Source organism: Helianthus annuus, chromosome 14 (assembly GCF_002127325.2).
Source record: "Helianthus annuus cultivar XRQ/B chromosome 14, HanXRQr2.0-SUNRISE, whole genome shotgun sequence".
Lineage (NCBI taxonomy): Eukaryota > Viridiplantae > Streptophyta > Magnoliopsida > Asterales > Asteraceae > Helianthus > Helianthus annuus.
Window position 1 is genome coordinate 123,475,529 of NC_035446.2, and position 20,725 is coordinate 123,496,253.

Sequence of the window (20,725 nt, forward strand, 5' to 3'; positions counted from 1 at the left end):
AAACTTTTGTTAAAGTAGTAGTATATTCTTAAAGATAAAAGTTGTGAAGGAGCAGTGTCTTGTACAGGAGGTACAAATTGAGGTAACAACAAGTTTTCACTCCCCTACCTCTTGCAACTCTCGCAAATTGAGATTAAGACATTTAATGCTCCCACTAACCTTTTGGATCTCTAGGAATGCTAAAAGATAAGTTTCAATGATGTACGTGCTGTGGGAACATGTCATATATGTTAGACTTGATTTCCTTAATGTCCAGATGTTATAAACATTTTGAGGGACATATTTAGAAGGAATCATAGTATATATGAATTAATTTCTTTAATAAATTGATCCATATGAGACATATTAGATACAAGTAAACATTATTTGAAATGATAGATGACTTATGTCTAAATATTCCATTTTGGGATAAGTTCCAGTGAAATATAATTTCTGATGGAACTTGATTTATTCCCTTAGCCATTTAAATATTAAGACTTTTAACACACGCTCTTAAGACACTAAAAATGAGATTTGACAGTATTTCATCCTTCATTAACCTGGTCCAAATTTCAGATGCAATTTGGTCTTAATGGATGAAGTGTGTAGATCTCATTTTTATTTTGTTAAATTTTCATTTTCATGATAACAAAAGGTTGTGAAAAGGTGTAACATCATCTAGTTCTATCTTATAAGGTTTCTATCCAGATTGAAATGACAAATAATATGAGAGTTTAAGGTAAGAGTGACTTTGTTTTAAACATGCAAACCTCACAACTGTCATAATATAGCTTTTATATTGATACTAAATTCTGAATAATCTACAGAATATATAAGGTATCATAAAGCCCAATTATAAAACAGTTTATTATGGTTCTTATAGTCTTAACATAAAATTTTTGCCACTAATTCTCATATTAATTATTTGTTTTTTCTGGTAAGTAAACGTATAGAACTAGACTCAACCCATCATGTGTTAATTGGAATATTATCATTAGCAGACTCAAATATCATAAATATCTAACTACTTATCTTAGCCAGCTGTCTCATTGAATTATGGATAGTCCATGCTCATGCCTAGTTAATGGCAAAAATTTGAGGTGGGACTTTCCTTTGAAGAAACTTATAGCTGGAAGTAGTACTTGACATTATCTTTGAATCTTAAAAGTATCCTCCTTTTAGGTTTAGTAGTGGTGAGATGAACAACATCTAATTTTCCAATCTCATGCATTCATTTTCCTGTACATATGTTGCTAATCAACACACTCATTTTCCTTTGGTACTCTTGAGTGGTATAGTTGATTCTTAATGCAACTTATGGTATTGGTGGAAAAGTTATATGTAATGCATCAGAAAGGTGTACTGTTTTCCATGTGTAAACCTTTAAGTAATGGTTCATGGTATTGTACATCATGATGTATTCACATATACCACTAACTTTATAGTAAGAAACTAGAGTAATGCATGCTTTTTAGGAGTTATTTTGATTCTTCCAAAGAAAACAGATTAGTCTTGAGAAAATTTAGAATCTGGAACAGCTCCCATGATAGCAATAATGAAATGAGTTCTTAATTATCATAAGAGATATAATGGTTGACTTATCACACTAGTCATGCTCTAGTTTTCTTTTGAAATACTTTTATCAGAAAAGAGTAGTAGGATTATCATATCTTAAGAAATAATCAACAATCCAACAAGAGATAATTTTGTAGAAACTCTTTCGTAAGCAAAACATTTTAGGTTTTGAAATTAGAGTGGATAAAATAGATGAGATACAAACCTAAGAAGAAAATTGGAGTGATTTACATTATGGGGTAATCAAGTAAGGCAGACACAAATTATTAAATTGAAGATATAGTCTGCTACAACACCAAAATAACAGATTAACTTAAGGTTCTACCTGAATTTTGGCTTCGCTTTGGCTTTGACCAAAATTCAGACATTATGAACGTACATAAATAACAGATTGTCTTGATGTTCTAAATAAATTTGGCTTCGCTTTGGCTTTGACCAAAATTTATGCATCATGAACATATATAATAGACTGACTTATTGTTCTACATGAACTTTGGCTTTGCTTTGGCTTTGACCAAATTTCATGTATTATGAATATAAATAAAAACAAACCAACTTAATGTTCTGCCTGAATTTTGGCTTCGCTTTGGCTTTGACCAAAATTCACGCACTATGAACGGTATAAAATAATAAACCTCGGCTTAATGTTCTACCTAAATTTTGGCTTCGCTTTGGCTTTGACCAAAATTCAGCATTATGAACGATATAAATAATAGACCGTCTTTAGTGTTCTACATGAACTCTGGCTTCGCTTTGGCTTTGACCAAAATTCACATATTATAAACACACATAAATATAGACTGTCTCAATGTTCTACATGAACTCTGGCTTCGCTTTGGCTTTGACCAAAATTCATGTATTATGAACACACATAAATAATAAAGTAAAGCACATAAATATAACATAACACCTTTGGGCCAGAAATGAAATATTTATGTAAATTAGGCTGATAATTTATTATGTGCATCATCAAACAATTCGTTGTTGGTTTCATTATCCAACAATACACATAATCACATAAAATGGTATAAATTAAAGTTGGGCCATTCGCAAAATAAGAATCTCACATAAAAGTTGCATATAAAGGGCTTTAAGTGTACAAACATTTAGGCACAAAATCAACTATTCAGTTCATGGATTATAGTCTAGAATTTCTCTAATCAATTCATTAATTGCAATCATTAAATTCAAACATTAATTCATGAGGACTTTGTAACCGATTAATTTAAGAATGCATGAATACATAATCAAGTGCATTGAAAAATTATTAATTATAAGTTCATCCTCATTGCAAAAGATTTTAAATTGCATTACTTTCATTAATCCAATATTACATAAAACTCTCATGTCAAATCAATGGAATTAGTTGTAAAATAACTCAAATAAAACATTCATGAATACATAATCAAATTTGTAACTGATGGAACCTATACTTGAATACATAATCATCTATCATGACTTAAAAAATAAAATTCATATCATCAACCAAATATTGTGTTGATTATTTAATACACAATTTCATGAATTTAAAATACAGTATGGTGTCATTTTGCATGAAACAATTCTTGACTAAATTATTACAAAATATGACAACCAATGTTATATCATTATTTGATGCCCATAGTAAAGGCAAAATAACTATCCATAATATCAAATTGATGATTAGACGTTTCAACATTAAGTTGATCATTGATGGTCATTTATGGAAAAATAATAATCAAGTTGAATAAATGATTAGATTAATTAAGTTTGGGTCATGGAAAATAATTTTGATTCATGGTAATGAGTAATGAATTGAAAAAGAATTGAGTTTTAAAACACTGTTGATTTTATCAACAAAAGAAGATAACAAACGACAACAATGTCAACCATAGTATTTCCATTGTGTACTTTTGAATCCCATGATTGGATTTTATTAAATACATTCTTCAATTTCATACCCTTATTCATAAAAAATGATTCAACAATTATTTTGAAGAAACTAATCATCAAATCACATGATTGAATAGATATAATCGACATTGCTCTGATACCACATGTTGATTATATCTTTAAACATGGGTAAAAGAAAGAACCCTAATCATGTTTATTCAATCATAACGTAAATATAGATGCCAAGTTAGAGATACTTACTTGTAGGGATGATTATCTTTGAGGATAAAGATGAAGTCATGATTCCCGTTATGATGCCTTAGTCTTGATGGGATGATAAGAGAAAGTGTAGTTGTGGTGTTCATAAAAAGAGTTCTTTATATAACTATTTATAAACCATGACTACTATCACTAATGATCTATATTTATGATCATAAATCATGGTTGGTTATAAACTCTTGGTATTCTCTCTATTAAAGGCATCTAAAGGGAAATCGTAAAGTCCCTGTAACTTATAACAATTACTTCCATCAAGTAAATGTTAGGAACTTATAATTGTGTCATATTGGCAACGTTACTCAAATGATCCGTTAGGCCACATGAACGGGTTATTTCTAACAGGTCGACCGTGATCGTATACGTGCCAACGAAGTTTTGATGAACGATTATTTTGTGGAAAACCCGCTATACAATGCCGAAACGTTTAGAGATCGGTTTCGTTTACCCAAAGAATTATTTTTAAAGATTGTTGGAGACATCGAAGCAAGCGAGGAATGGTTTCAAGAACGTTACGATGCAAGGGGCAAACCAAGTTTCAGGCCGATACAAAAATGCACGTCCGCCATTCGCCAACTAGCGACAGGTAACCCACCCGATCAATATGATGAATACCTAGCTATGTCTGAAAGAACTTCACGTGAATGTTTGCAATTTTTTTGCAATGCGGTCATTAAGTTGTATGCTAACGAGTTTTTACGTAAACCGACGAGCCACGACATCTCACGTATTTACGCCGCACACGAGGCTAGATGGCATTTTCCCGGGATGCTCGGTAGCATCGATTGTACACATATCGAGTGGAAAAATTGTCCAAGAGAGTTGCGAGGGGCGTATGTGAGGGGAGACATCAAAAGACCAACCATCATACTAGAAGCGGTGGCGTCGAATGATTTATGGATTTGGCATTCGTATTTCGGTGTTCCAGGTTCAAACAACGACATCAATGTGTTGCACACGTCGCCGTTGTTCCAAAGCGTAACGGATGGTACCGCACCTTCCTCTCCTTTCTATGTTAACGGTCGACATTACAGACGAGGCTTTTATCTTGTGGATGGTATCTACCCGTCTTGGTCTGTTTTTGTGAAAGCTCCCTCATTCCTGTCGAGGCTAAAGAAAAGGCGTTCAAAAAATTGCAAGAATCGGCAAGAAAAGATGTTGAGAGGGCATTTGGTGTTTTAAAGGGTAGATGGGGTATACTACACCGACCGGTTCGTTCGATGACCAAGAAATCAATACATAGCATAGTGTATGCATGTATCATATTGCACAATATGCTGATCAAACACGACGGACGTGCAATATCCCCAGATTGGGTGCCGGATCCTCCTACACAAGTTCAAGTTCCACAAGATATCCATTTACAATTGCGTAACGAAGAAACTGACTTTCGGTTGAGATTCGATTTAATCGAACTAGTAGGTTCTCTAGGTTTGGAGTTTCCGGATTCGGACGAGGAGTAGGTTTTTTTTTTTTTAAATTGTATGTTTCTAGTATGTTAAATTGAAGTAGTATGTTTTAAATTTATGAAATTTTTAATTTTAGTGTTTTATTGTTAATTTCTAATTTAAAATAAAAAATTAAAAAAATTAGTGAAATTTATAATTTTAAAATGAAAATTAAAAAAAAAAAATTGGGAGTGATAGAATTCCATCACTAGTGATTCCACCCCTCTACATTTCTATCACTAGTGATGGAAATTTGGTTGACGACATGGCATGATTTTATTGGACATTGAGAGTGATAGATTCTATCACTAGTGAACCACCCCTCCTCCCCTAATGGGTGTATGAAGTTCTTACACAAATCATGTTTAAAAACACACGAATAAACTAGAGGCTTACAACTTGTTTTGCCTAATCTGTTTCCTATAATTCCTGGAGGCTTTACGTTTTCTTTATGATCCTCAATGTTAGTTTACCTAAGATGTTCGCATTAGTGTAAAACAGTATATAATGAATACACACAAATTATATTAAAAACTTTTCAAATAATCCTTTAAAGAGGGTCGATATATATCTGTGATGAATAAACGTTAGTCTAATTGACTTCTCTCATCTCCGCTTAATGGCAAACCGTAACAAAACAAGTTTTCAGCAAAACCATTAAGGTTATACAGTTAGCTACTATAGATCACCAATTGTGGCAATTTCAACGTCACCTTAGTTGCACATAAGCACACATCAAGCTACAGATATTATGGTTCTACCATATTCATTAACAACCTGGTCCAACCAGATTCATTAACAACCTGGTCCAACCAGATTCATGAATAACTCGTTCATAGGTGTCCCTAAGGTTTGAAATGGGGTGCGTCCATTCTCCATGATTTTTTTTCTAGTAATACATATACGATCTTTTGACACCAACCAAATAAACATCGACACTGAATCCCATTAACACATACAGTTTTCGGATGTCTTTAGAAAATGAATTTGACGTAACAATTATAAATTCTGTTAAGTTCAATTTTAAAACAAATTTATTTTCATTCACCCTTAAAATACAATTCTTATCCTTATTGTTCATTTTAAATATTTTAACGAACATAATTTTAAACTTTGGTGATATTTGGAGACCTAATTAGAAGTTTTTAAATAAGAAAAAAAAAAGAGTTATTTAGAAGTTCAATCTATTATCTATATTAAAACAAAACACTTTGGTGCCACTTGGCATTATTTTAATCCTATAATTGCCACCTGTCCTTCTCTTACACCACCATTCTTAATTTTGAGCGCCAAACCAAATTCACTATACAATCGCCTTTTTATTTGACCGTATTATCAATCACGCACTTTCCTTTTTCGCTTCCCCCTTATCCTTCGATCCCATTGCAATCACAAACCCTAGATCACAAACCCACCTTTTAAACAATTGTTGTGGATTTTCTAAAAGCAAGAGAGAGATAGACTGAGAGAGAAAGAGAGGGCTGAGATACGGCGTCTGGTCTGCGGTGGATCCCTTATGTTCTTTCCTCTATTATTGATATCTTTCACACTGTCCCTTTTTCTCCAAACCCCAAACCAAACTCTTGCTGCATCTGGTTCTTCTTTCGCGATTCATCAATATTAATTACAAATATGTTTTTCGTTCTTGATCTTTGATGTTTTTGTTCTCTGATTCGAATAGTGTTAATCGTATTATTGGTTTTTTTTTTGTTTTTGCTCTCATAAACACTACATACTCAATGTCTATAAACGGTTCTTTTCTATGGCTATTCTTCAATTGGTAACACAGGTCTGATGTTCTTTTTTGATTTTGATGTTTTTGATCTATTATTGTTATAAATCTTTGATTTGTTGTTTTGGACTTCACAAACCCGACACATTGTATCTCTACCTATTGTTCGTCTTTTTAGGCGATTCTTCAATTGTAAATACATGTATGTTGTTTCTTCTTGATCTTTGATGTTTTCGGTTTATTTATGTGACAAGTATTTGAATCTTTGTTTTTTTTTTCAAAAACCCTACATTCTAAATCTGTTCATCCACCAATTTAGTTGACAACGATTCCTCAATCGGCTTCACACGTATGTTTTTTTTTTTGTTTCATTATATGTATTTTGTTTAGAAATCAAATATACAATTTTATTTTGTTGTTGATTTCATGAATCATGTTACATAATGAATGATATGAAATATGAGATTCGTGTTTTTAGATTTAGGTTTTCGTCAATCTATGAGTGAGTTATTGTATGTTTGGCTGGAAATATTGACGCGCAAGGAAATATTACAATAGTATAACAAGGATGATTTCCCTGTTGATTATGCGAATGAAAAGTTCTTTGTTATTTAGCAATTTCTCATAACTTACTGGAGAGTCAGAGGCTCATATCGTAACAGCTTGGGCCTACCGAAAGTTCTTTTTGTCTAAAAGTTATAAATTAATTATTATTAATAATAATTAGCGTCTCAACAGAAGAAGTAATATTTCAATGATAAGCCGATTTTTTTTACGAAAACAATTTCAAGGGTTTTAATTTTTTTATTACACTTTTGCTAACTTTACATCTTATAATACAAATGTGGCAAGCTTTATATGCTGTTGTTTACTAGGATGAAACTTTTAGGTGGAAACACCGTCAGATGCCAGATTTATATGCTTTGCGGGGTGATGATGTATCTATTGGTAATGATGTGAAGAAAGGAGATTACCATACCTTATCAGCCATATGCAATAGGCAGGGTCAAGTTTGATGCATTCGAACCAGAAAGATGGTTTCATCACATTGTTGCTTTCATCCACAAAGCTTCTGTAAGTTTACAGCTTTGCAGGTTAGTAAAAATACAACCCATATTGATCATTCCTTTTTCGTTCAGGTTAATAAGAATTTAGTTAAATTTATTTCATTTTCAAGGTGAATTAAAACAAAAGTGCAAATGCTTAATCTTCACATTGATGGTAATATCTGTGGCGTTAAGTGAAAAAACGATGGCCCTTGCGCACAATCATGCTTTTTAGTACCAATATTGTTATGTTTTGGCCGATTTTTGTTTGTTTTTCGTGGATGTGAGGTAACATGTTGCTTTATGGTGGTTTTTTAGGTAATCTGTGCGATTTGCAGTACTGAACAACAAGTTTGTTGTTGAATTATCTGAAGTTTATGGGAATTATTAAGTTTGCATAGCGTTTTTGAAATGATTAGGGCAAGGTAAGGTTAAATAATTTGCCCGCTATTTTTAGCCTTTGTCACGTATGTTACTCTTTTTCAATGTTTTAAAAACAGGTTTATACCGGCCGGTTGAACCAGTTAAACCGGATGCCGGAATCTTGGCTGGCACGAATCATGCCGCTAAATTGAGGGAACGACAAAGAAGTTGTACCGCCGGTAAATTCTATGAAACCGGTATACCGATATCGGGTCAAAGGTTAAATTTGGAATTTTAATCTTTCATGGGCCAAAAAAATGTGTCGAATTACTTTCTTAGTAAAACTTAGCGCCCAAAAAAGGTACAAATAGTGAAATTTTTTATTATTTTTTTATTATGGATTAACTTTTAGAATATTTTTTATTATAAAAATAGGTAGTTTTGGATTATTTTTTGAGTAAAAATTGTATTTTATGGATTTATTGGGTAAATTAGTCAATCCGGTTGACTAATCCGGTATAACCCGGTTCAACCGGTTGAACCATTTCTGAGCCTAACCCGGTACGATTTAAAAACCAGTTTTTAAAACATTGCTCCTTTTTTATCTGATGGGGATGAGAATTAGTTTTTCATACTTATTTTGTTTATACTTTTAGAAAGATTAGATGAAGAATAGTAATATTGGGCTGGTGAGTCACGTGGGAACCTTAACCCAATGTGGGCACTATGTTGCACATATGTACAAAAGAAGGAAGTAGGTGACTTTTAACGAGGATAAAGTGGGCGGTATCTGGCCTGCAAGTTTCCAACTGGTTTCTTAAGATTATTTATGAAAGAAAGATCAAGCTGATACTTTTGTTATTTAGCTCAATAATTAAAGCATAGGTGTTTCTATATGCATTAGCTCTAAATGGAACTTTAAATAAATATAATATGCTATAACGACAGTACTTGGAACATTGTTTTGTTTTTAAGTTAGTGAATGGAGGTGTATCTTAATTAAGTTAATTGCCCTCTTTTTTATTTTTGTTTTTCTAAATATTTCTCGCATTTTTTCTTCTTTTTATGGTTAAAAATGATTTTAGTTTGGGTATTATAGACTCATATATTTGTCACTCACTCTGCCAATTTTTCACATGTATTTGATATTAAGTTTTTGTCGAATGAAATTTTGTGATGTGGCTGATCTTTGTTTACGTACCCCGAGTCACCAGAGGACCCTTCTGATTCATTGATGAATTATATTACCATTCACCATGGGTTCATTTATGTGAGATCTACAAGACGAATTTCTTCCGCCAAAAAGTATATTATTTCAAAGTGGTTTCTGTTAGAGCTGACATGAAATTGTTGTTTGGGGTCATAATTGATCTATAGTTATGCTGATTGTTTACCTTTTGTAAGTGTGGGAGAAGGATGTCGCTTCTGAAGTTTGAGCACCCCATTCATTGTTCCCTGGATTTCTTTCTAGAAAGCATGCAGCTCACCACAGCGAAAAAGGTACACATCTTTTAATGTTTTTTCGAGATCTTAGTAGATATTTGTCGGCAGTGTGTTCCATAAGACTGATACATGTACGTGGTTAGTTGTGATCTATGAATGTATGTGTGCGTGGGTTCGCGTGTTGCATTTACACATGTATATGTCTTTTGTTTAGCTAAAAGATGATAATTCCCATTCGCATTCACATTCACGTTCTATTGAAGATCTCTCGGTTGGATTATTCGTTTTGTGTAAGTGATGGTTCATTTGAAATGCCTGTTTGTTCAACTTTTCTTGCTAGATTTCATCATATATGTAATGCATTTAGTTAACTCCTGATTCTTTATTAGTCCAGCCAACCCTTTCATGGCTTCAGGTTCTAACAACAAACAAGTGCTTCAATTTCCATAACAAAGGTAATGTAATTGTTAACCACAGAAGAATGTCATTCTTAGTTGAGTTCTATAAGGCTTTTAAATTTTTTGGTTTTTTTAGAACATTAGGATGACTGGGTCAGAACCGCAAAGCATCTGAAAGCGGAACGGGACATATTTTTTAGTCAAGGAAATTAATTTTGTGGTGTAGACTATATAAAACTTTAGACTGTGGGTTTGGGAATGTAAATTTATTTATGCTTCTACTTACACATATAGAACTTCAAAGAGAAAATTACAAATAAGTTGACTCCTTGATTTCCTTGGTGTCTAAGAAATATTTTGTTGCTTTGATAAGCCTTCTTCCACCTTTACGATTCAGTAATCAGTCAGTTACATCTTCCTTCATTCTTCATCCAAACATTAATGTAAATTTTGCACAGACAACTTCTTATGTTATCTCGTGATCTTATTTGCTTATAGTTTTGAACATACTACTTTTATGATGTCTTTGCTCAGATTTTCCAGATTCATCATGGAATCTCATGGATACTTGGTCTTATCTTTTATAGGATCCTATTGGCAAATGTCCTAAAAAGGCATGTAGAAAGGCATGGTTAATAGATATAGTTTAAGTACTATATTGAATATAGTTTAAGTACGATATTGAATATAGTTTAAGCACTAAAGGTTTCGTGGGAGGTGTAATGATATTAGTACATATTTGAATAGTTAAGCAGTTCTATATATTTGCTTCTCATGATTGAATCTATCAATGTCTAGTAGTATAAGTTTTATTGATGTTTACTTTTTAGTGAAACCGATGTACGTTAGTTATATAAAATAAGTGAATTTATGTCGATATGGAATGTATCGATCAATAATTATACGCTCAACATGACATTCTATAAATTTTGTAAATGCAGAAAGTGTGCATTATCTATCGGTGTGTTGCAAGGGACTATGAAATCCCTCCTCATACAGATGTCTTTTAAGCTATGCTTGGTATGTTTTTTCTTAGAGTCTTACGCTTCATTTTTTGTAGATAATAGACAATCAATTAGGAAATCTTTAAATTCGCAATACATTTTTTCTAATTTTAATAGCTTTTAATTAAGTTTCTTATTTAAAACTCTAATCAATGTGGATTTGTAGGGATTTCGTATCCCTTTATTATGTTCTCTTTGATTTTGAAAGGGATTGTCTACCTCAAGGTTATCTCTTTACAGTTGCTAGAAGATGGTCGAGGTTCGGCTAACGCAATTTTGGACTTAGGTGTTTTGGGGGCCAACCAACCGGTGCCTAAGTTACCCGTTTTGACCCGCTGCCGAACGGTCCCATTTTACCACCTCCATTGGTAAGCCAAGGAATGTATATTTAGCCCTTCTAATTCTATTTTTTTGCGAGTAATAAAGATATTTTCTATACTTTGATACAGTTTGACAAATACCCCACAGGCGTGGGTTTGTTCCCGCATGTAGATACCCATTCAGCATTTGAGGGCTCAATTTATAGCCTTTCATTATTAGGATCTTGCATTGTGGAGTTTAGAGCATCTGTTGGTGTTAGAGATACAAGTAGTCCAAATTTCGTTAGGAAGGCTATTTATCTTCCCCTTCAATCAATGATCTTACTTTCTGGAGCAGGAAGATATGCTTGGCAACATTATATACCCCACCAACACCAACAAGGTACTTTATGTAAGTTTTTAGCTTTTATTTGCATTTTTTGTGATATATTGCTGCTATGTAACAATGCAATCATTTTCTTAGAGGTGATAGTTTTGACCCGTTTGCTTATCAATGAATCGATTTGCTTTGTATTCTATCTCAAACGAGTCAAATAAAAAAAACTAATTAAGATGGTGAAACAGGGGAAATGGGCTTGAACCGGTCAAACGGTTCATAAGTGGGCCAAAGCTCTATTATAATGCATATAACGCCCTAATTTGTTTTATTCAATGGTTGGGATTGTTATTGGCATAACATTCCATTTTTTATTACCAACTTGCCATAATTAGTGGAGTCGTCAAATATTAGAAAAAAAGATTGAAAGAAGAGTTTACGAATAAGCCACAACGTGTTACAGCACAGCTTGGTTAGGGACTATGTAAGTAACGATATTTTAATTACAGTTGTGTTTATCCTGTGCATTTAGTGTTTACAACTGGTAACAGTGAGTGTATCTCATTCTTAGTTTTCTTAATCATAAATGTCTGGTGTTCGTTGACCCGTTACAAGTGTTGCTTTTAAGAACTGATAAATTACTGGTTATTTCCACCCTTCACAAATATTTTTTGCATGTTTAAAATTGCTAAAATAAACCCACTTGCATTTTTCTGAATGTAAATGTTAATTTACACGGTTAAAGTCACACAGTTTGGTCAAAGTTTAGTGCATACTCATGTCTTAATTTACTCTGTTAATTCAAGTACCCCAAGAACTGTTAGCAGTATGGCACTTAACTCATATACTGTTGTGCCATTTTAAACTTATATTTATTTTTGGGCAATTTGATTAGCAGTTAAATGATAGGCAAAGAAACACCCAGTTGATTAGTGATGGAATGCAAATTTTCTGTCTCTATTGGTTCCACAGCTTCTACCAAATTAGCTGTCTCAGACTGAGGCATTGAAAAACTATACCAACCTGTTGATAACACATAAAAACCCATTATGAAAATGAGTTGATATGAATTCATTTCTCTAACTTTGGGGTGATGAGGTCCAATTATGAATACACATGGAGACAAAGTTAGGATACTGATGAAACGGAACAAATAAATTAATGTGGGAAGGGAAAGAAGATACAAATGAGTTTTAAAATGTTGTTTATGTACCTTTTATTATTGAAAACTACATTACGTACCCGCGGGTAGAGGAATGGATTTCGTTACTTGAACGTTTATTTATTTCAAATGATTATTTCAACAATTTTAAGTTATATATTTGTGTTAAGCCACCCGTGAAACTCGCGGGATCTTAGGCTAGTATAATTATATATGTTATGAAATTAAAAACATTTTAAAAGGGAAAGTTAAGAGTAAATGTGATTATGACAAGTGGAAGAATCCTAGATGGATATTCTAGGAAGGTGTCACACATGCATTTATAGTTAGACTATCTCCATCGCGCCTGTAAGGAGGCTGCCCGTAGTAAGCTTCTCCGACGTAGACCAACGTGGATGGTTTGGTGGAAGAGAGAGCGAGGGGAGCTGCACGTCGCCAAGGGCGCGCCCGTGAAGGAAGGAGACGGGGGATTGTGAGAGAGGCGGTGGGTCTTGGCTGGGGCGCACGTTGCAAGGGAGGGAGAGAACGGATAGGCAAGGTGAGGTGGCACCAGCAACCACTGTTGTAGATAGTCTTATTAGTATAGGAAGACTATTGGTTTGTGTCAATCACACTAAGCCACATCACCCACTTTTTAGTTAAACCTTTACACACTTTCGAAGAGTGTAATTAGTTAAAGCCTTAATGCCTACGTGGCAATGACATGACATGAACATTTACACTTTTTAGTTAACTCATTAGGGCACTTGGGCCACTTGCTGATCTAGCTTCGGGTACCCCCTACCCGACCGGCAACAACAACACCGGTCGTGCGAGTAGAGGGTTGCAAGTAGTGAGTTTTGGTTTTAGAAGCCGAGAGAGCGTGTGAGGGTAGGAGAGAGATAGAGAGAGTAGTGTGTAGGGAGAGAAAAAGACAGGGGTGTAAAATGGTAGGGTCCATGCTTTAGAGTAGTGATGCCATCAAATTGGGCGTTTTAGGGTAGTGGATAAGGAGAGTAGTGTGACATCGCAAGATTGGAGGGTGTTAGAGTACGTCAGGGTAATGGTACCACCACCTTACCCATAAGGAGAGTAATGTGATATCGCAGGATTGGTGGCATATGGTTTCATGAAGAGCTTTAGTGTTTCATAGGCTAGTTTTCTGACTTTCTCCTTTTTTATTGGCAAAGAAGCCGGGTAAGTCTTTGGCTTACACCGCACCAACCCCAGGTCGAAACCCATGGAACACTCATGGGCAAAGAGCGACCCCTCATCGGCAAAGCTTTGCTGAAAAGAGGGAGACTTGAACCCAACACCTCAGTAAAGAAAACCCGAAGGAAAAAACTTCTGGCCTTACTCCCAACCACTTGAGCTGGGATCATACTTCTGATTTTTGTTTTATTAATTTTTATGCATAACCACACAATAAAAAAACTTTAAGGCCTGCACTCAATAAATTCTATAGAACTGTCGTCAAGAAAATTTAATATCATTATAAATGCAAAGAACAGTTTGTTTTTTACTTTATCATTTTTCTTTCAAAAATAAAACATTAGTCAAAGTAAAAGATGATACAACTTAAAGGTTACGTTTCTTCAAAAACTAGTTGTTCAACCCATTATTGGAAGTAGCCTAAAAGTGATCAATCCACCCGTTTTGCCACCTCTAAAACTAAACCATATACATATTTACATAGCCTGTAAAAAAACACTTTCATATCGAAAAAGTTGAATACTTGGATGAAATACATTATCCCTACTAAAGGATATCAGTACATTTCTTCTCTAATCCATGATAACAATCAATATCAAGTCTGTTTTTTTCACCTTCATGTTGAGTTTATGATGATCAAGTGGTCTTCAAGTATTCGATACAGAAACGGTAGACACACGAGATGAAAACAAGAGCACCCATGAAAATGACATCATTGATCATTTATCAACCATCAACAATAAGATTTCACACAAAAGACAGAGAAAGCAAACCAACCAGTATCTGCAGCTGCATAACACAAGCAGTGCCCATAACAACAAATAAATAAAGTTCACAGTTGCGTATTTATTTCTGTCATTGTAATCGCTCAATTTAACAGACGATCACATAACATTGCAAAACTCAATGGGAAACAGGTAGATGAGACCATAAATTTATGACCTTCACTCTATTAAAGTAGCAGCGAATGATCTGGAATGCGTTGCAAAACTGAATGGCAAACGGGTTGGTTTTATCTCAAACTTGCAATATTCCCGCTAGGGGAGGCAATCTTGACACGACATGAAAAAAGTCAGGTTTTCGGTCAATACATAACTGAACCGGTTTATTAAACGGCTCAAACCTGAACACGACATCTTTCGTAAATGGGTTAACATGAACATGATCCATTTAGTTAATGGGTTGACGTATTAACCCGTTTAAGTTTAAGAGTTTTAAAAAATTTCCTATTTAGATTATGGAGGGGTTATTTGAGAAGTGTTGATGATAGGACTCGACCTTGTCAGCAGGTTAACCCATCTAGATCCAACGGGTCCCGGTTCAATAACCTCGACCCAATCAATGAAGAGCAAAGATTTAGGGCTGAATTAATGGGGGGTTGACTGCTATTGGAGTGAAAGTCAAGAACGAGTCAAAGGGCTGAATTTAAGGGCTAAACTTTAGGATTAGTAACCTCTCTATTTCTTATTTAAGTATTTCATTTCTACCCTAGTTTTCTATGTCTTGTTAGTTTGATTACCAAGTGTTTTTGTATTGGAGATTAGCCATCTCGAATCAGGCCAACTATCTTATCATTTCAATAAATCAGCCCTTTATTTTCCGGTATCTATCAGTTGAATTTCGGGTTCACCTATTCAACTTGTCAACATGACATGATTGACACCGCTAAAAGGGGATCATAACAGGGTAGTGAAACAAAGCAATGGAAAGCAGAAGAAACAAAGCACTTGTGTAACGCTGGTGAGCAGTGGCGAAGCTTGAGATTTCCCGATTTCGACGTATATACCTAAAAAAGTTATAAAACCGGGGGGGTCGAAAACGTACATACCTAAAGAATTCTATATGAAAACTACATACAGGACACTACTGAACGAAAAGTTCAGGGGGTCGGGCACCCCCCCTCCATCTTAAACTTTAAGCACACCGTCTAATTCACATCGGGAGGCAAATTCTAATAAACTAACTTCAACCAAATCCAACTAAGAATTCCCCCCTTTCAATCTCGATGAATTCCAAAACCGGTTTCCCAAGTTTAGCTAACGACCCAAATGCCTAATAATCAAGCTCTAACAAAAAACAAAAAATGCCTAAAACCAGTCGAAAAAATCGAATCTAAACCATCTCCATAACTTCATATCCTATAATCAACAAGAACAGTTCAAACATAGTAACATATACCAAAATAAAAACTCAATATATATCACCATAACATGATCCATAGTAGATTTCACCAAGCCTCAAATTCGAATAATATTCGAGTATTCGACAATAATAGGTTTTCAAATTCGAATAACATTTAACAATAATAGGTACTCGATTAACAAAATATAATCAGATCCAGATAGAACATAACTCATCTGAAATTCACCATTCACTCCTTGTTCTTCAACTTCTCAATCCGCTGATTAAGCTGGTCAACACGAACAACAAGCTTCGTAACAGAATACAAGATCCAGTAAAACACAAGAGCAGTAGCAATAAGCAAAGCGTTGCGTTGACTCTTCATGATTGACTTCTGGTGACGAAGGTGTTCAGACGGTGAACAGGTAACCGATTCGCAACTGGGTCTGGTCTCATACTTCCAGTAGATGTCGGCCAACAGGAAGAGACAGAAGGGGACGACGGAAAGAAAGGGTTTGAGGAGGCTGGTGGTGACGGCGATGAGGCCTTTGCGGAGGGAGTCGAGGCCCGGGAGAGTCAGGAGGAGGATCATGACGGCTTCTGCTGCGGCGGCGTAGCCCAGAACCACCCATTCTAACGCCATTGGTGGTGGGTTTCTGAGGGGTTGAGGAAGATGAAATGGGGGTTTGATGGAGGTGTGAAGGTAGGTGGATTAGTGAGCAAGTAATGGATGAATCAATGGCGGAGAAGTATATGTGGATCTATTGGTCATAGCAAAGTCGTGGATCTGACCGATGATGTCATATTTAACATTCTTTCTTTATTATTAAAAAAAATATTAGGATACCTCTAAATTTTTCTTCTAGATCTCTCATTGTTGATTAGTCTCGATTTTGTTCTGTATGGTATGGGTACTCGGTAAAGCAATTGAAAAAGATATGTCCAGGAGGATATGAACACGTGTTTTACATTGGTCTAAACCCATAAAAAACAATACAAGTATCGGTATTGATGTTGTTCGACCTGTTGCAGTTCGGCTATGCTTACCATATAGACAATCAGTATGGCTTGCTTGCGATGCAAAAAAAAAATACTCTATTGCGGATACAGTTCTGTTTTTGATAAATTTTATACCATCACGTCGAGGAAGCCATAAAAACAAATATGCTAGTGGTCTTGTATTCATTAGTCCTGTAAATTAATCAACACAATGTATATAATATAATTTAATGAAAGCTAATCGTGTGTATTTATATACCATGGAAAATGTAACTTAACGTTATTGTTCACGTCGTTCTCTTTCTTACTTCCCTTTCATCTTCAACTGTCACATATACATTTGGAGAGGAGTTACGATGCGGTGGTTGCGACATATGGCAGTTTTCCAGCCAACCATCACATCGTTTAGTCAACAAGAAAGGCAATGATTCCTCTAAGATATATATACATACATTTTCAATTAGTCTAGGGCTATGTTTTCCCATCGATTAAGGAAGACAAAGAGTTACAAGATGAAAATCATAGAGAGCGATTATCCCCAATCGTAGAAGTTATTGTTGATTTGTTTAGGTTAGGGTTTGTAGGCTTCAAATGTTGATATAGTATTTTATTTTGTCTTATATTGATGTTTTAACATTGCGTCGGGGGTCGTGCAGTTGAATCATCCGTTTTTGTAAGTTACCGTTCTTTAGGATTTTACAAAATACGTATGTAGTGAATTGTTGTTTGCAAATTGTTGAATATGTGTAGGTTTGTTTTTATTTTTGGTGGTTGATATGGTTTGTTAGAAGAGGTTGTTGGTGATTTTGTTTTGTAGGCTTCAATTAGTGTTATAATATACGATTCTATGTTGTTTTGATGTTTCAGTATTGTTTTAGTTCAAATTATTGAATTGAGTAGTTTAAATTATTTGGAAATTGGCACATTAAAAGTGTAATGTGCATTTGAATTTGATTTTACAATGATTAATTAGTTGTTGTTGCTTGCAAATTGTTGAATTCATTGTGCATGTGTTAAATATGTGAAGGATTGTTTTTTTAAGCGGTTGATAGGGCTTATAAAAAGATTGGAAATGAAAGAAAAATTTTTCCTCCTCCTCACAACAAAAACTATGTACCCATGCTCACTCCTCATCCGGATAACGATCTAATCGATAAAGATGATTTAATTACACAAAATGTCAGTTGTAAAAATGATAAAATTACTAACGTTTCTGAAAGCAATGCAGATGTGATTGAGCATGAGGAGGATGTGTGCGATAAGGATTGTGGTGGCACGAAAATAAGAATAGGGTATTCAGGCGACAGCTATATTACTGTTAACTGGTTCGCCCGGAACTGTGATAAATCAAACAAAACTTTAATTCGGGATGAATGAAATATACCTCTTTAACTAAGATGGACAACTGTAATAGGCATAGACCTAAATTTGATGTTTGTGATGGGAAAGCTCAAATGACTTGGAAACTTCAGTAACAGAGGCTGGTAAAAAGGTTGAAGACATTGAACCATCGGGTGTTCAAGAACCAACAACCTTAAATGACTCTGCAAGTCTAGTAAATCAAGATCTATTGGAAAAAGACTTCCATATTGATGATTGCACGAGTTCAGATGATGAATCAAAGACAAATGAAAATCTTGGGGAGTCAAAGATCAAAAGATCATCTAAAGTTGTCGAACCTCAGTTTTGTCAACATGTTGAGTCAAGCTCAAAGCAATCCCCGCCCCTAGTTGCATCACACAGAACTACAAAGTCTCAAAAGCCATTCAAGGCTTGTTTTAAATGTGGAAAAGAAGGTCTAGTGCTCAAGCAACGCCCAGAACGACACGATCCAGACGGTAAAGGCAACCAGTATTACTTCTCTAGATCATAAGGTAAAAATCACACGTCTTTGAAAGATCAGATGAAAAACTTTCCATCCAGATCTCCACATATGAAGTCGGTTTCACGTGATTCAAAAATGAAAAGGACCAACACATCAAAACCTCAATCTTTCCCTCCGGGTCTTAAACATAAAATTATTTCGAACTTTAAATCTTTTACAAACAAAATTTTTAAAGCAACACAGGTTTGGCGAGTCAAACCAATGGTTGTAAAAGAAATCAATGAGGGAAAATATTTGGCATATCGGGAGGTTTCTTATTTTGATGAAAGGGGACAATCCAAGACTACGATGGCTTGGATTCCACTCTCTAACTGAATTACTTATGAGTGTAGGAACATCCAAGGAGGACTGTTAGTAACACCGGTTATTATCAGTGGTTGTTTCAGATACAAATTTAAAGAGGAAAATCACAGGTTTGGTTATGGTATCTAACATGATCGTGCAATCAGCACTGCTGTGACACACTCATTTTCTTGCTGACAAATGTTTTTGTGTGCCTGGTGTGGAAGACTTTATTTTAAATAAAGCATGTTTTATAATATTTAATTTTTCAGTAAATGGTTGTACATATAAAATTTTAGGGGGGAGTATTCAAATACTTTGTAGACCATGAGATGTAATTATTGCAAAATAATCATGATCTTATATGAGAAATGATAGGAACTAACTTGATTATGTCTTCACATGAATAGGATCTGATGGAAGATACGACTCCAAGTTAATGATATGTCGGTAGATTCAGCATTTCAGACAAGTAAACTGCATCTTGGTGATAAAGATAAAGATCGTATGATAACGTGGATACCCACCTTGTTGAAGGATTGCACAAACCGATTATGTCCAAAAGGGGTTGCGAGATTAGATTTTGGCGTTCAAAAGACACACAATTGTCACACCCCTATATTTCCACATATTACCGGTGGGCCCGGCGGGGAGTATCGTGACGTAGTTGATATCATCATTGTCAATACACACAATATAATAGCACAACGGAAGGCTTGGTAAATAAACTATTATAAACCATAATGTCTGAGTGTTCGAGTGAATGAATATACAGACTGGAATGTAATAAGATCCACAGGCGGATCATAAAAAGTACAAAGAAACAAAATAACAGACTTCAGGTATCTATGGATTTGCAAGATCCTCTTATGACACCTAATAGCTCCAGCCTATTACGAGAGGTACCTGTCAATCAGTCTTTAAGAAAATACGTCAGTTTACACTGGTAAATACAATTAACTGACTCTTTTGAAAACATTTATGAAAATTGATTTAAGTGCACATGGCACAAATCTTTTATAACTTGGGACAATTATTTAAAAATAATCTTGTATACAAATTTACATGTTTGTCATATAATTGGGGCCGGTTGGAAGCCGGTCGTGATTAACCGACTCACCACTTATAGAACCCAGAAAGGAGTTATCCCCAACATGTGGGTTTATATTTTAGCATTTGCATTTGCATCTGTCAGGTGTATGCCTACACCCCGTGCATAGGTCGTGGCCATATTCAAATGAAATGAGCCGAGGATATCCACGACACGGTCGAATTAACCCCCAATGTTTACGTTATCAAACAAGACAGATTAA

General features: G+C 34.8%; 1 protein-coding gene and 1 long non-coding RNA gene across 14 annotated transcripts; one reads left to right on the top strand and one right to left on the bottom strand.

Annotated features, from left to right (window-relative positions):
* Positions 1–6,455: 6,455 nt before the first annotated feature.
* On the top strand, positions 6,456–20,069 carry LOC110909280. Of its 13 annotated transcripts, XR_002575320.2 has the most exons (8): positions 6,468–7,976; positions 8,247–8,353; positions 9,696–9,791; positions 9,949–10,024; positions 10,129–10,189; positions 11,074–11,152; positions 11,377–11,504; positions 11,586–12,003. It is a non-coding gene; the product is annotated as an uncharacterized LOC110909280 (long non-coding RNA). The 13 variants fall into 13 exon arrangements; XR_004879305.1 differs by having other exon boundaries at positions 6,456–7,231; positions 7,758–9,791; positions 11,586–12,011; XR_004879306.1 differs by having other exon boundaries at positions 6,456–7,231; positions 7,772–9,791; positions 11,586–12,011.
* LOC110909279 lies at positions 16,324–16,986 on the bottom strand. Its single transcript, XM_022154310.2, has one exon. It carries the CDS (start codon positions 16,887–16,889, stop codon positions 16,497–16,499), a length of 393 nt encoding a protein of 130 aa, XP_022010002.1. The 5' UTR covers positions 16,890–16,986; the 3' UTR covers positions 16,324–16,496.
* Positions 20,070–20,725: the final 656 nt, after the last annotated feature.

What these genes read in the sequence shown, in the direction of transcription:
- LOC110909279 (XM_022154310.2), bottom strand. Translation starts at nt 16,889, where the DNA reads ATGGCGTTAGAATGGGTGGTTCTGGGCTACGCCGCCGCAGCAGAAGCC.